The sequence below is a fragment of the Thamnophis sirtalis genome, unplaced genomic scaffold (assembly GCF_051295495.1).
Source record: "Thamnophis sirtalis isolate CommonGarterSnake01/CBP01778 unplaced genomic scaffold, rThaSir2_p1.2 scaffold_2, whole genome shotgun sequence".
Classification (NCBI taxonomy): domain Eukaryota; kingdom Metazoa; phylum Chordata; class Lepidosauria; order Squamata; family Natricidae; genus Thamnophis; species Thamnophis sirtalis.
In genome coordinates, this window is record NW_028261382.1 from 58,042,328 (window position 1) to 58,056,396 (window position 14,069).

The window sequence follows — 14,069 nt, forward strand, 5'->3', positions numbered from 1 at the left end:
GGCATGTCCACAGAGAGGGCTCTGCCTGCCCGCCATGGAAAACGTGACAAAGCTTCGCCATCCCAATTTTAGTGAATGGCCTGCCCCAAATCTTATAGTGACCAGAAGATCCGTGCAGAAATGCACTGGGGAGAAAGCATACTGGGAACACCGATCGTTTTAGGCAAACATGGGTTTAACTACAAACTTAGATTTTTTTTAAAAAAATGATGAAAAAAGGAGATAATCTTTATATGTTTATTAACCTACAGGTAATGGAATACATGGGAGAGTGATATAATCAGAAATGAATGGATCTGCCTGTCAGTTTCTTTAAAAGGATCAAAATCCATACTCTTAGGCATCTCAAGGTAACCTCTTGAGCCAAGGAGATTGGATGTGCTCTTCTGTTCCTCCCCCACCCAGGAAACTACCTTTCTTTTTTCCAATGAAAGTGATGTGAAAGGAGGAGGAGGAGGAAGTGCGGGAGAAAGAAAAGAAGGAAGAGAAGGGGAGGAGAAGGAGGAAAAAGTGGAGGAGGAAGAAGAGGAGGAGAAGGAGAGGAAAAAGAAGAGATGAAGAAGAGGAGGAGGAGGAAAGGGAGGAGGAGAAGAAGAAGAGGATGAGGAGGATGAGGAACTGGAGGAGAAAGAAGAGGAGGAGGAAAAGAAGAGGAGGAGGAAAAAGTGGAGGAGGAGGAAGAGGAGGAGGAGAAGAAAAAGAAGAGATGAAGAAGAGGAGGAGGAAGAGACGAAGAAGAGGAAGAAGAGGAAGAAGAAGAGGAGGATGAGGAGAAGGAGAAGAAGAAGAGGAGGAGGAGGGGGAACTGGAGGAGGAAGAAGTGGAGGAAGAAAAGAAGAGGAGGAAAAAGTGGAGGAGGAGGAAGAAAAAGAAGAGAAGAAAAAGAAGAGATGAAGAAGAGGAGGAGGAGGAAGAGATGAAGAAGAGGAGGAGGGGGGAGGAAAAGAAGAAGAAGAGGAGGAGGAGAAACTGGAGGAGAGAAGGAGGCGGAGGAACTGGAGGAGGAAGAAGAAGAGGAGGAGGAGAGGAGGAGGAGGAGGAAAAGAAGAAGAAGAGGAGAAACTGGAGGTGAGGAGGAGGAGGAGGAACTGGAGAAGGAAGAAGAGGAGGACGAGAAGAGGACGAGAAGAAGAGGAGGAGGAGGAACTGGAGGAGGAAGAGGAGGAGGAGGAGAAGAGATGAAGAAAAAGAAGAGGAGGAGACAAAAAAGAGGAGGAGTAAGAAGAGGAGGAGGAGAGAAAAGTAGTAATGGTGGTGGTGGTGGAGGAGGTGGAGGAGGAGAAGGGAGAGGAGGAGAGGAGGAGAAAAGGAGAACAAGAACAAGGAGATTTCCTTGTAACAAAGGAGGAACAGGAGAAATAATTTCTAAAGATGGGTTGGACCACGGTTCCAAAAGAGGAGGACAAACAGCGAGACACTTACATTGGGTCTGAAATCACTGGATGAAGGACGACTTGAGGTGGTCTGGGGGGCACCTCAGGCACAACGTCTGAAAAGCAAAAGAAACCCCTGTTCAGAAAACCGCGAGCGACGGGACCCTCCCAGAAGGACCCTCCAGAAGGCCTTCAAACCCTCGGGAGAAATTCCGGGCGCTCTGTGTCTCCCAAGCCCATCGCAGCCTTCTAGTTTAGACTGCTGAACTGGGAGAAGCGTTTTTTTTAAAATTAAATGGGCTCCAGTCCATCCCGCCGAGAATCACTGCCTCCGACTGGAGCTACGTTGGCAGATGGGTAGAAAGGGGAAGCAGAATCCAATGGGAAACCAAAAAAAGGCATCTCCAGGGAAGGCAACCTGGATGTGGAACAGTGGAGATATTGGGAATTTTCAGAACAATTTTCTGTGTTTTCATGCAACGGCTCTAGAGAGACCAGCCTGGTTGCTGAATGCGTTCAGAGATAATTTCCCCACCGGCTATTTTCCAGTCTCTTCTGAAGTCACCCAACCATTGTTCTGCCCAAATGATAATAATAACCAGGATGGTGTTTTTTTAATCGCTTCAGCAATGGTTGGCTGTATTGGGAAGACAGTAGATAAAAACACACAACCGGGGGAAATTAAATCCCCATCGGTCAATTGCAAAAGGCAGCTTGATTCGGAATGGCTTACATCCTGCGATGAGACCTTGCATGTTATTATGAAAATATACGTCTGCCTATCTCAGAAGGCTCAATGTCAATAAAAATGCCAAATCCAGTCTAAACGTCTGGCCGACTGTGCAACCAACCATAATTGTAATAATAACCAGAACACAACCTGATCTAGATACTCCCCCTCACCACTTTCCTGCATTCCAACCCTTCCTTCCTTCCTTCCTTCCTTCCTTCCTTTTCAGATTAACAGAGTTGGAAGGGAGCTTATAGGTCATCTAGTCCAGTGTTTCTCAATCTTGGCGACTTTAAGTCCGGTGGAATTCTGGGAGTTGAAGTCCATCGGACTTAAAGTTGCCAAGGTTGAGAAACACTGATCTACTCCAACCCCACTGCTCAAGCAGGAGACCCTACACCATTTCTGACAAATGGCAGTCCAATCTCTTCTTGAAAGTCTCAAGTGATGAAGCCCCCACAACTTCCCAAGGCAACTCCTGTTCCCTTCGTTGATTGCTCTCACTGTCAGAAAGTTCCTCCTTATTTCTAGGTTGAATCTCTCCTTGGTCAGTTTACATCCATTATTCCTTGTCTGGCCTTCGGGTGCTTTGGAAAGTAGCTTGACCCTCTTCCTCTCTGTGGCAGCCCCTCAAATATTGGAAGACTGTTCTTGTGTCTCCCCTGGTCCTTCTCTTCCCTAGACTAGCCATGCCCAGTTCCTGCAATTGTTCATTGTATGTTTGAGCCTCCAGTCTCCTAATCATCTTGGTTGCTCTTCTCTGCACTTTTTCTAGAGTCCCAAAATCGTTTTTTATAACGTGGGGACCAAAACTGGATGAAGTACTCTAGTTGTGGTCTTACAAAGGCTTTACAGAGAGGTATTAGTATCTCCCTTGATCTTGATTGCATCCCTCTGTTAATGCAATTTAGGATTGTATTGGCTTTTTTGGCAGCTGCTGCACACTGCTGGCTCATATTTAGCTGGTTGTCCACTACGACTCCAAAATCCCTCTCACAGTCACTGATATTAAGCCTGGTTTCACCCAGGTCTTTAAGAAGATGTTGGATAGCCATTTGTCAAAAACGGTATAGGGTTTCCTGCCTAGGCAGGGGGTTGGACTAGAAAACCTCTAAGGTTCCTTCCAACTCTGCTATCGTATTGTATTGTATATGGGTACTTTTGGTTTTTCTTACCTAAATGTAGGACTTTACTTTTCTCCACATTGAATTTCAATTTGTTAGATAAGACCCAGGGTTCAAGTCCGTCAAGATCCTTCTGGATCTTGAGCCTCCTTTCTTTTTCTTTTTCATTTTTTTTTTGGTGGGGGGGCCAGTGAGACACAGTTTGCCAAGATGATTGGCAGAAACCTAAACCCAAGAACATGCTCAGAGAGTTTACAAACAAGGTTTATCGAGACAAAAAAAAAGGAAGGGATTTACAAGAATTATAGCAACGGCTCTGTTTTCCGTGGATAACCAACCTATCCTCTGGGTCCATGCAGGTAAACCCTATCTGGTTTTCTAGCAGATCTTCTAGTTAGAACCCATCTTGTCATTGTCAGTGGCTACTCACCTGGAAAAATGAATTGCTGCTTGTACTTGTAATAGTGAGAAGCTGGAAGAGTGAAAACACAAATTAGGAGGAATAAGAGATTATCAGGGCTTCCATTGTGAGTAGAACATAGAACACAGAGTCGTAAAGCTGGGAGGGGGGGATCTCAAAGGTCTTTTAGTCCAGCCCTCTGCTCAAGGCAGGAGACCTTATACCAGTGTTTTTCAACCACTGTGCCGCGGCACACTAGTGTGCCGTGACATAGTGTAAGGTGTGCCGTGGGAAAATTACTTTATATATAGTCAATATAGGCACAGAGTTAAATTTTTTTAACATTTTCTAATGGTGGTGTGCCTCGTGATTTTTTTCATGAAAAAAGTGTGCCTTTGCACAAAAAAGGTTGAAAAACACTGCCTTATACCATAAAGTGTATCTGTGGTGTAAAGGTATGTATGGTATAAGGCAGTGGTGGGATTCAAATTTTTTTTGAAGGATTCTGTAAAATCTCCCTTCCCTCCACACTCCAGGGGAAAGGATACTGCAAAATCTCCAATGGGCCAAATGCTTTATTGTTTTTATAGATTGTTTTATATAATTGTTTTTAAACTGGCAGAGTTTAGCTCCAGCAAATTGCTCGGTGGACATCTGGAATGACCCTCCAACTGGAGGAGGATCCAACGTCGCGACGATATGGCTGTGTGGTCTTGATGCTCCGAGACAACTGCCGATACTTTTGCCGCTGGGTGGTCCAATTGGACCTAAACTGTCCCGTAGAGACGGTGAACAGGAAGAATACGTCCTGCTGATCTCAGGGACACCACAAAGTCCCTGATTGATCCAAAAGAAGTTCTTCAAGCTGGCGACAAAAAGTCCAGCCCCAGGCTGATGAAGTTGGGACGGCTCCGGAACGGAAGCAGAAAGAGAAAGTGTGTCCATCTGGTGAGGAAACTTTACTGTTTTGGAAAGACTGCCCCCCCACAATTTTTTTTAAAGTTAAATTAAATCCGAAAGCAGAAGTAAATAAGTGGTGAAATTAACCTATATTGGATTGCTTTGGATAGTGTGTTTCTTTTTCTTTGTAATTTTTCTTTGTGGATTGAAGTGCTTGCAACTTTTTTTTTTAAAGAGAATTGATTAGTTTTTCTTCTTCTATTTTTTTATTTTTATTTTTTAACCTATGGATTAAAGTTTTCTTCCTTATTTCAACAAGGACTTTTATTACTTGCTATTAATTCTTGCAAATATTCTGCATATATATACAGACATATTTGCAGGCAGATGTCCAGTTAATATGTGCTAAATATAATTAGGTATTAAATATATTAAATATATATTTAAAAAGCTCATTGTAAGCAAAACCCAAAGATTTTGAGAACAGCAAAATTCCATCTATTTGGTTCAGCCATTTTTGGAGTTCTTGTTCCTTGAGCATTTTAACAGGATTGCCTTAATTCCCGCAATTTCCAAATCTGGTTGGGAAGCAGAGAATTTTTCTTTAAAAAAAAGTTTATCCAGTGCAAATGTTAAGAGATGCCTGGAATCATCAGGGGATTTGCCAGCTCACTCAGAGGCATCAGAAGGACCCTGATTGGTTAAAAAAAAAAATCCTAGATCCTAGGTGTCGGGTATGAAAGACCAATTAAACTGATTTCTTGCTACTCCTGCCTATACATAAGAATCTTCTCAACTAACTGATAGAACCAGGGATGCTATTCACTACCTTCCCTACCAGTTCACAAATGTGAGCCCACATCTGCCGGCACTTGCTTTGCTCGCACAAGACACCTCTGCGCATGCGCACAGCCTTCCATGCATGCGCTTTTGGCGGGAAAAAATGGCCTAAATGGGATGCCATAATGCCGGGGTGGGTGGACATGGCCACCCACGATTCCCGCCACCGGTTCTGGTGAACAGATCCAAACCAATAGAATACCACCTCTGATTAGCCCTATTTGGAGTTAGATAAGGATCAACGGAATTCAAGGGAGGTTGGACCTCGCTCCTTTGTGGCTACATAGGGATTCCAGGCTGATTCCTTTTTTGACTCCACCCCTCTCCCCCAGGTTCTGCCACTCCCCCCCGCTACGCTAGGCTCGCTGGCAAGAGCTGGCTGTTGCACCTAATCGTGACTGGATTGTGACTGAATCCATTGCTATTTACCTGGCAAGTTGCACTGTTTTTGTTGCCGCGTGCACTGCGGGGAGGGGTGCAAAGGCGAAGGCGGCGTGGCGCTGGGTGGCAGGGGAGGAGCTGGTGAAGAAGGGGTGGAGGATGTCGTCGAGGAGGGATTGCTGCTGGAATCAGGCTGGTAGGGCACTGGAATGTGATCCTACGAGAGAAGGAAGAACAGTCGAATGAGCACTTAACAAGCAGGTTTGAAGGTCTCCAGGTTGGGCTTCCCCAGAAGATATATGGGTAGCCCTCGACTTGTGATTTCGGTTGGGATCGGAAATTGCATTGCTAATTTATAATAATTGCGGTATTGATTGAGGATTGCTATTATAAAGAACAGGAAGTTCCTGTTCGTATTGTATTGTATAAATGCGGTGTATGTCTAATTTGTGTGTGTGTGTATTTTTCATGTTTGTTAATAAAAATCTTTTTTAAAAAAAACATTGCATTGCTAATAATAATAATAATAATAATAATAATAATACGACCTCGTAGACGACCCCCACTCTGTGAAGGACCTAGGACTACTCATCTCCAATGATCTAAGCCCCAGATCTCACTGAAACAGTCTTGCCAAAAAGACATTAAGAGTTGTTAACCTAATTTTGCAAAGCTTCTTCTCATGTAACATTGTATTTCTAACTAGGACATACAAAACCTTTGCCAGACCAATTCTTGAATACATCTCATCTGCCTGGAATCCACATTGTATATCGGACATTAATACAATCAAGCTGGTCCAGAGGTACTTCACGAGAAGAGTCCTCCACTCCTCTGCTCACAAGAGAATCCCTTATGCCACCAGGCTTGAAATTTTGACCTTGGACAACTTGGAACTACGCTGCCTACGGTCTGACCTAAGCTTAGTACAATGTCCTACCTGTCAACAACTACTTCAGCTTCAATCACAATAATACACAGGAAAAGAATAGATACAGACTCAAGGTAAACCACTCCAAACTCGATTGCAGAAAATACGATTTCTGCAACAGAGTGGTCAACGCCTGGAATGCTCTACCTGACTCCATTGTTACATCTTCAAATCCCTACAGCATCAACCTCAAACTCTCTACCGTGGACCTCACCCCATTCCTAAGAAATCCGTAAAGGGGGTGGGCATAAGCGCACCAGCATGCCTACTGTTCCTGTCCTACTGTCCCCATTTATTCGTACTCATTTCCTTTGTTCATGCCCATGTTTAAACTTACACCTGTTATCTTGTACATGTTTGACAAACTAAATAAATAAATAAAAAGGAAGGGGGTTGTCCTCTACCAGGAGGCTAAAAGGATGGGAGCAGTTCTCACTTCCGGTCGTAGGATGTTCCACAGTGCTGGGGCAGAGGTGGGTTCCTACCAGTTCGCACCTATTCGGTAGAACCAGTTCGTCAAATCTACCGAACCGGGTAGAAGAGGTTCCACCAGTGGACCCGGAAAGCAGGCCACACCTACAGAAGAGGTTCCAAATTTTTTTGAAACCCACCACTGGTCCTTGGATATGATTATTCTACACTATCAAGCTCATATTTATAAAACTCAGTGCCTCTGTGAAAGGGAAGGATGACTACTGCGTTTGTGGTGCAATCAGAACATTGCGTGTGTTGAAGTTGTTTTAACGCAAACCAAAGATGCCTTTTAAAAAACAAGTTTACACCATATTCTTATGCATGCCAGTGCTGTGTGTGAGGTAATTTAAGGTGGTTCTGACAAGTGTCATCAGCATCTTCATATTTGATTTGATTTGATTTGTTTATTATTTATAGGCCGCCCTTTTCCCTGAGGGGACTCAGGGCGGCTTACAATTTATAGGGAGGGGAATACAAGACAAGACATGAGACAATACATAAGTAAAATAGAACACAACATTCATTCATCATTCGGGTGGGGACGGATTAGAATCTTTATCCCCAGGCCTGACGGGATAGCCAGATCTTGAGGGCTGTGAGGAAGGTCTGGACGGTGGTGAGGGTGCGAATATCCACGGGGAGATCGTTCCAAAGGGTCGGAGCTACTACTGAAAAGGCTCTCCTCCGCGTAGTTGCCAGTCGACACTGACTGGCGGATGGAACTCGGAGGAGGCCTAATCTGTGTGATCTAACAGGTCGTAGGGAGGTAATTGGCAGGAGGCGGCCTCTCAAGTACGGTCACATGGGCGGCAAGCCACTCCCACAAAGGAGGCCACACCCACAGAGTAGGTTCGAACAGTTTTTGAAACCCACCACTGTGCTGGGGCCACAGCGGAGAAGGCTCTTCACCTTAATCCCGCTGGTCAGAATGATCAGGGTCTGCAGTGGATCCCTTCTGGGGGAACAAGTGAGGCAAGCTAGTGCTAAGTTTTTCATTTGTTGAGCCAGAGTAAAATCACCAGGCAAACTAACAGGCCAATCAACCCCAGAATGATCGGATCTCATTGGCAAATGTTCTTCTTTATTAACAACCTTGCCTTTGTAGCTGGGGCGTAATATAAGGCCAAGATCGGTCGTCTTCCCCCTTTCAAAAGGTTCCCATTATCAGGCGGGTTTATATTTTATTCATTGAGCTTTAAGGGTAGTAGCCTTATTCATTCTCATTCATGTTACCGGGGATGCTGGCGTCATTAACTTTTTATTGGGATTGCCCACCTCCTGGAAGGAGTTTGAGCGCAGCTTTTCCAGCTCTGTGTGAGCCTTTCTGCAAAAAGTCTCCAAAGCAAAATGCAAGAGAGAGGAGGGGGGAGAGAGGGAGGGAGGGAGAGGGAGGAGAGAGGATAAAGACAGAGGGAGAGAGAGAGAAAGAGGGGGGAAACAGAGAGAATGATAGAAAGAGAGAGAGAAGAGAGAGAGAAAGGGGGATAGGGAGAGAAAGAGAGAGACAGAGGGAGAAAAAACAAAGAGAGAGAGAAAGAGGGGGAAGGAGAAGGAAGGAGAGCAGAAAAACACAGAGAGAGAGAGGGGAAGGAAGGAAAAACAGAGAAAAATAGAGAGAAAGAGAGAGGGATAATAAACAAAGACAGAAAAGTAGAGAGAAAGAGAGAGGGAGGGGAGAAAAAATAGAGAGAAAAATTGACAGAAAGAGAGCGAGCGAGCAGAAAGACAGAGAGAGGGGGAAACAGAAAGAGAGAGAAAAATAGAGCGAAAGAGAAAGTGGGAGAGGGAGAGAGAGAGAAGAAAAGAGAGAAAGAGAAAAAGGGAAAAGAGAGAGAGAAAGAGGGGGAGGGAGAAGGAGGGAGAGCAGAAAGACACACACAGAGAGGAAAGAAGAGCCAAGGTGGCGCAGTGGTTAAATGCAGCACTGCAGGCTACTGCTAGATCAGCAGGTCAGCGGTTCAAATCTCACCGGCTCAGGGTTGACTCAGCCTTCCATCCTTCCGAGGTGGGTAAAATGAGGACCCAGATTGTTGGGGGCAATATGCTGACTCTCTGTAAACCGCTTAGAGAGGCCTGAAAGGCCTATGAAGCGGTATATAAGTCTACTGCTATTGCTATTGCTATTGCTATTGCTATAAAAGAAGAAAAAACAGAGAAAAATTGAGAGAAAGAGAGAGAGAGAGCAGAAAGACAGAGAGAGGAGGAAACAGAAAGAGAGAGAAAAATAGAGAGAAAGAGAAAGGGGGAGAGGGAGAGGGAGAGAGAAGGAAAGAGAGAAAGAGAAAAAGAGAGAAAGAGGAAGAGCGAAATTGGAGAAAAAACCAAGACAGAAAAATTGAGAGAAAGAGAGATGAGAGAAAGAGGAAAGAGGAAGAGAGTGAGAAAGAAGCAGAGGGAGGGAGGGAAAAACAGAAAGAGAGAAAAAGAGAGAGAGAGAGAGAAAGGGAGAAACCAGAAAGAGAGAAAAATAGAGAGAAAGGGGAGAGGGAGAGAGGGGGGACAGGCATTAGGATTTCTTTAAGTAGCTAAGAGGTTGCCCAGTTCCCAGAAATTCTCACTACATGAGTTTTGGATAATAAACCACCACCTGGTGCTTCCTGCTAGTACAGCTACACCTGGGCAGGTGGAGACATGTAAGATCTTCGGGGTAGAGAGAAGGGAGGCAGGGAAAGCCCATTGTCCCCCCACCAGAGGATCCAACTTGGCTGCTGCGATTTCCCCCATCCATCATTCCTCACGGGCCATTTAACTTAAACGGGGCAGGCGGGGGTGGTGGTGTTCGTGATCAGGTGTGGCAGACGGGAACTTTGCGCCAGGCTGCACCTCCTGAACGCAGCTCTCTGAACGCTACCGCCTGCCAACTGTTGGATAACACCGTGGCGAATAAGAGTTCTCAACACTGGCCAAGAGTGCCCAGGAGTTGGCAGAAGACGAGGGGAACTTCAAATTAATTAGGGGGATGGGGAGGCACTCTTAGGCTGGTCTCCACCTGTATCCATCTTCTCTTAACAGAGGCACTTCCTGCTGATGCACTTGCCCTCTTTCACCAAATTTTGGAGTCAGAAAAGAGAGAGGGGCTTTTGGGGGGTTCCACCTTGAAGCACCCAGATGTCTAAGTAATCGAAGGGGAAGCTTAAGAATCATAGAATCACAGGGTTGGAAGGGACCTTGGAGGTCTTCTAGTCAACCTCCTGCCCAAGGCAGGAAGTCCTTATACCATTGATGAAGATCAAAGCCAAAGTTCTCCATCAAGCTATTCTCCAAAGCACCTGAGGGCAGGACAAGAAGTGGAAACTAATCAAGGAGAGAAGCAACTTAGAACTATTAGGACAATTGATCAGTGGAACAACTTGCCTCCAGAAGATGTGAATGCCCCAACACAGGAGGTTTTTAAGAAGATGTGGAGACTTTAGAAAGAATGCAGAGAAGAACAACAAAGAGGATTAGGGGACTGGAGGCTAAAACAAATGAAGAACGGTTGCAGGAACTGGGTAGGTCTAGTTTAATGAAAAGAAGGGCTAGGGGAGACATGATAGCAGTCTTCCAATATCTCAGGGGCTGCCACAAAGAAGAGGGAGTCAAACTATTCCCCAACGCACCTGAGGGCAGGACAAGAAGCAATGGGTGGAAACTAATCAAGGAGTGAAGCAACTTAGAACGAAGGAGACATTTCCTGACAGCGAGAACAATTAATCAGTGGAACAACTTGCCTCCAGAAGTTGTGAATGCCCCAACACTGGAAGCTTTTAAGAAGACACTGTCTGAAATGGTATAGGGTTTCCTGCTTGAGCAGGGTGTTGAACTAGAGGACCTCCAATGTCCCTTCCAACTCTCGGTATGCTGTTATTCTGATTCCGCTAAAGGCAATCTGGTTTGCAGTCCACCCTTTCTTCATACTGTATTGTTGCGCGTTCCAGGAATGGAAAAGAGAGTGAAGCTGGGAAATAGCAGGGAGAGGAAGGGGAGAGTTATACAAAGGCCAGGCAGGTGGGATGCAAATTAGATGCAAATAAGGCTTAAAACTCTCTATTTTGAGCCACCGATGTAGCCGGCATCAGGTTTTCACATACGACGTTCCGATGGCTGTCAAAACGCTGCCACTTCCTCAGTTTGGCCGCTCTTAACAGAAGCTTAGATAATCAGAAAAAAAAACAAAAGATGTACCAAAAAATAAAAAAACCCACCATTCTGGGATTTTCAAACGAGAGAGGAAAGTTAACTTGATCCCGATCTTCTACAAGTGATCCTCGTCGAACAACCACAACTATGCCCCCAATTTACATGTTGCTGAGTGAGACATTCGTTAGGTGACTTTTCTTGCCCCCCCCGGTTGCTAAGTGAATCGCTGCAGCTGTTGAGTCAAGTCACAGTGTTGCTAAGTGAATCTGGCTTCCCCCTTGACTTTGCTTGTGGCCAAAGATGATCGCATGACTCGGGGGAGGCTCATAAATATGAGTCAGGGGTCTGAGTTTTGATCCCGTGACCACCGTGGGATGCCACAGTGGTTGTAAGAGTGAAAAAAAGGTCGTAAGTCGCTTCTTTAAAGGACGTTGTGACTTCAAATGGTCACTAAATGAACCATTGTAAGTCAAGAATTATCTGTAGTCTTTCTCACTTAGTAAAGTGCGTCTAGTCAAGGCTGTGGTTTTCCCAGTTGCAATGGATGGCTGTGAAGGTTGGACCATAAGGAAGGCTGAGCGCCAAAGAATGGAGGCCTTTGAACTCTGGTGCTGGAGAAGACTCCTGAGAGTCCCTTGGACTGCAAGGCCATCCAACCGGTCAGTCCTAGAGGAGGTCAACCTATGACTGCTCTTTAGAAGGCCAGATCCTGAAGAGGAAAGTCAAAGACTTTGGCCACCTAATGAGAAGGAAGGAAGCCAAAGAATGGAGGCCTTTGAACTCTGGTGCTGGAGAAGACTCCTGAGAGTCCCTTGGACTGCAAGGCCATCCAACCGGTCAGTCCTAGAGGAGGTCAACCTATGACTGCTCTTTAGAAGGCCAGATCCTGAAGAGGAAAGTCAAAGACTTTGGCCACCTAATGAGAAGGAAGGAAGCCAAAGAATGGAGGCCTTTGAACTCTGGTGCTGGAGAAGACTCCTGAGAGTCCCTTGGACTGCAAGGTGATCCAACCGGTCAGTCCTAGAGGAGATCAACCCTGACTGCTCTTTAGAAGGCCAGATCCTGAAGAGGAAACTCAAGTGCTTTGGCCACCTAATAAGAAGGAAGGACTCCCTGGAGAAGAGCCTCGTGCTGGGAAAGATGGAGGGCAAAAGAAGAAGGGGACAACAGAGAAGGAGGTGGCTGGATGGAGTCACTGAAGCAGTCGGCGTGAGCTTGAATGGAGTCCAGGGGATGGTAGAGGACAGGAAGGCCTGGAGGAATGTTATCCATGGGGTCATGATGGGTCAGACACGACTTCACGACTAACAACAAAATCACTTTCTCTAATGTGATCTAGAGAGCTTCTTCATGCAAAGGAGACTCTCTTTTCATGTGCTGCGGTTAAATTCCAACCTCCTCTGATGACGCAACTGATTCAGACTTCCCTAGACTCCCCCCCCTACGTGTTTGAGACCCCCCTCCTTCATTTCCTTTTATGCAAGATTTATAGGGTGAATAATGCTGAGATGCAAGCCAATCTTAGATCAGGTAACGTCCCGTCCTTTGATGCACTGAGAACAAGAATAAATTCAGCTCCCTTAAAAGAAAGCTGGAAATTTTTAGAATTCTTCTTAGGTCATTTCTATAAAATAGTAAGAAGAATCCAGGGAACTCATCTTATGCTATTGGACCACTAGGCCCAGGATGATGGTTGCTGCAACGGCCAAAAAAAGGAGCCAGTTTGGTCTGTTTAGTGGTTAGGACACCAATCTAGAAAGTGGGAGACTGTACGTTCTAGTGCTGCCTTAAGCCATGAAAGCTGGCTGGGTGATTTTGGGCCTATCATGAGAAGATGGTGAGTTCTAGTACTGCCTTAGGGCCTAATCACCAGTACATTGGGAGTTCTATTCCAGCCTTAGCTGTGAAAGACAGCTGGGTGACTTTGGCCAATCACCAGGAGATGGTGAGTTCTCGTCCCACCAAATGCATGAAAACCAGCTGGGTGATTTTGGGCCAATCATCAGTAGAAGTTAAATTCTAGTCCTGCCTTAGGCATGAAAGAAGGTTGGGTGAGTCTTTGCCAATCACCAGGAGACTCTGAGTCCTAAACTGGAGTGTAAATGGGATCTCATTGGATTAAGACTTCAGGAGTCAGTAACTGACCTGCTTGATCTTGTTGGATAATGGAGAACTTTGATTTTCATCAATGGTATAAGGACTCCTGCCTTGGGCAGGAGGCTGACCAGAAGACCTCCAAGTTCTAGTCTGGACTGTAAGAGGGGATCCCATTGGACTAAGACATCTTGTCCCAGCATCCAACAAGTTTTTATTTCTCATCAACCAGATTTGCTGATATTTCGATTGGAATTGGCAGGCGTGACTGGAAATCCAAGAAGCCATCTGCAGTGCTCTGGCCCACCAGATGGCTGAACAGGCCAGCAAGAAAACAAGATAATACTATTTCAAAGCTGGGGGTGGGGGAGATGTCTTGGCCAACTTCTTCTCTATTCTTCTGCATCTTGGTTGCCATGGCAGGCAAAAAAAGGTGATTTCTTTGCTTATTTATGCAGAACAACAGCGTTGGGAGGGACCTTGGAGGTCTTCTGGTCCAACCCCCTTGTCAAGCAGGAGACCCTACACCATTCCAGACAAGTGACTGTCCAATCTCTTCTTAAAAACCTCCAGTGATGGAGCGCCTACCGTGACCCGTCAAAACCGCGGTCCACTAAAGCGCGCCCGATCAAAGCGCGTACATGACGTCATCAGCAACGCGACAAATAAAATTAAAAATAAATTAAATTAAAATTAAAATTAA

The 14,069-nt window shown here is 45.5% G+C and overlaps 1 protein-coding gene across 3 annotated transcripts in view; it reads right to left on the bottom strand.

Annotated features, from left to right (window-relative positions):
• The window catches only part of KSR2 (kinase suppressor of ras 2), a 202,982-nt gene that overhangs the window by 69,529 nt on the left and 119,384 nt on the right, over positions 1–14,069 (bottom strand). For all 3 annotated transcript variants that reach the window (XM_087705677.1, XM_087705678.1, XM_087705679.1), the window contains exons 10-12: positions 5,797–5,965; positions 3,658–3,699; positions 1,423–1,489 (exon numbers count right to left, since the gene is read on the bottom strand). In XM_087705677.1, the coding sequence (XP_087561803.1) occupies positions 1,423–1,489; positions 3,658–3,699; positions 5,797–5,965 (278 nt within the window). The remainder of the gene's footprint in view (positions 1–1,422; positions 1,490–3,657; positions 3,700–5,796; positions 5,966–14,069) is intronic.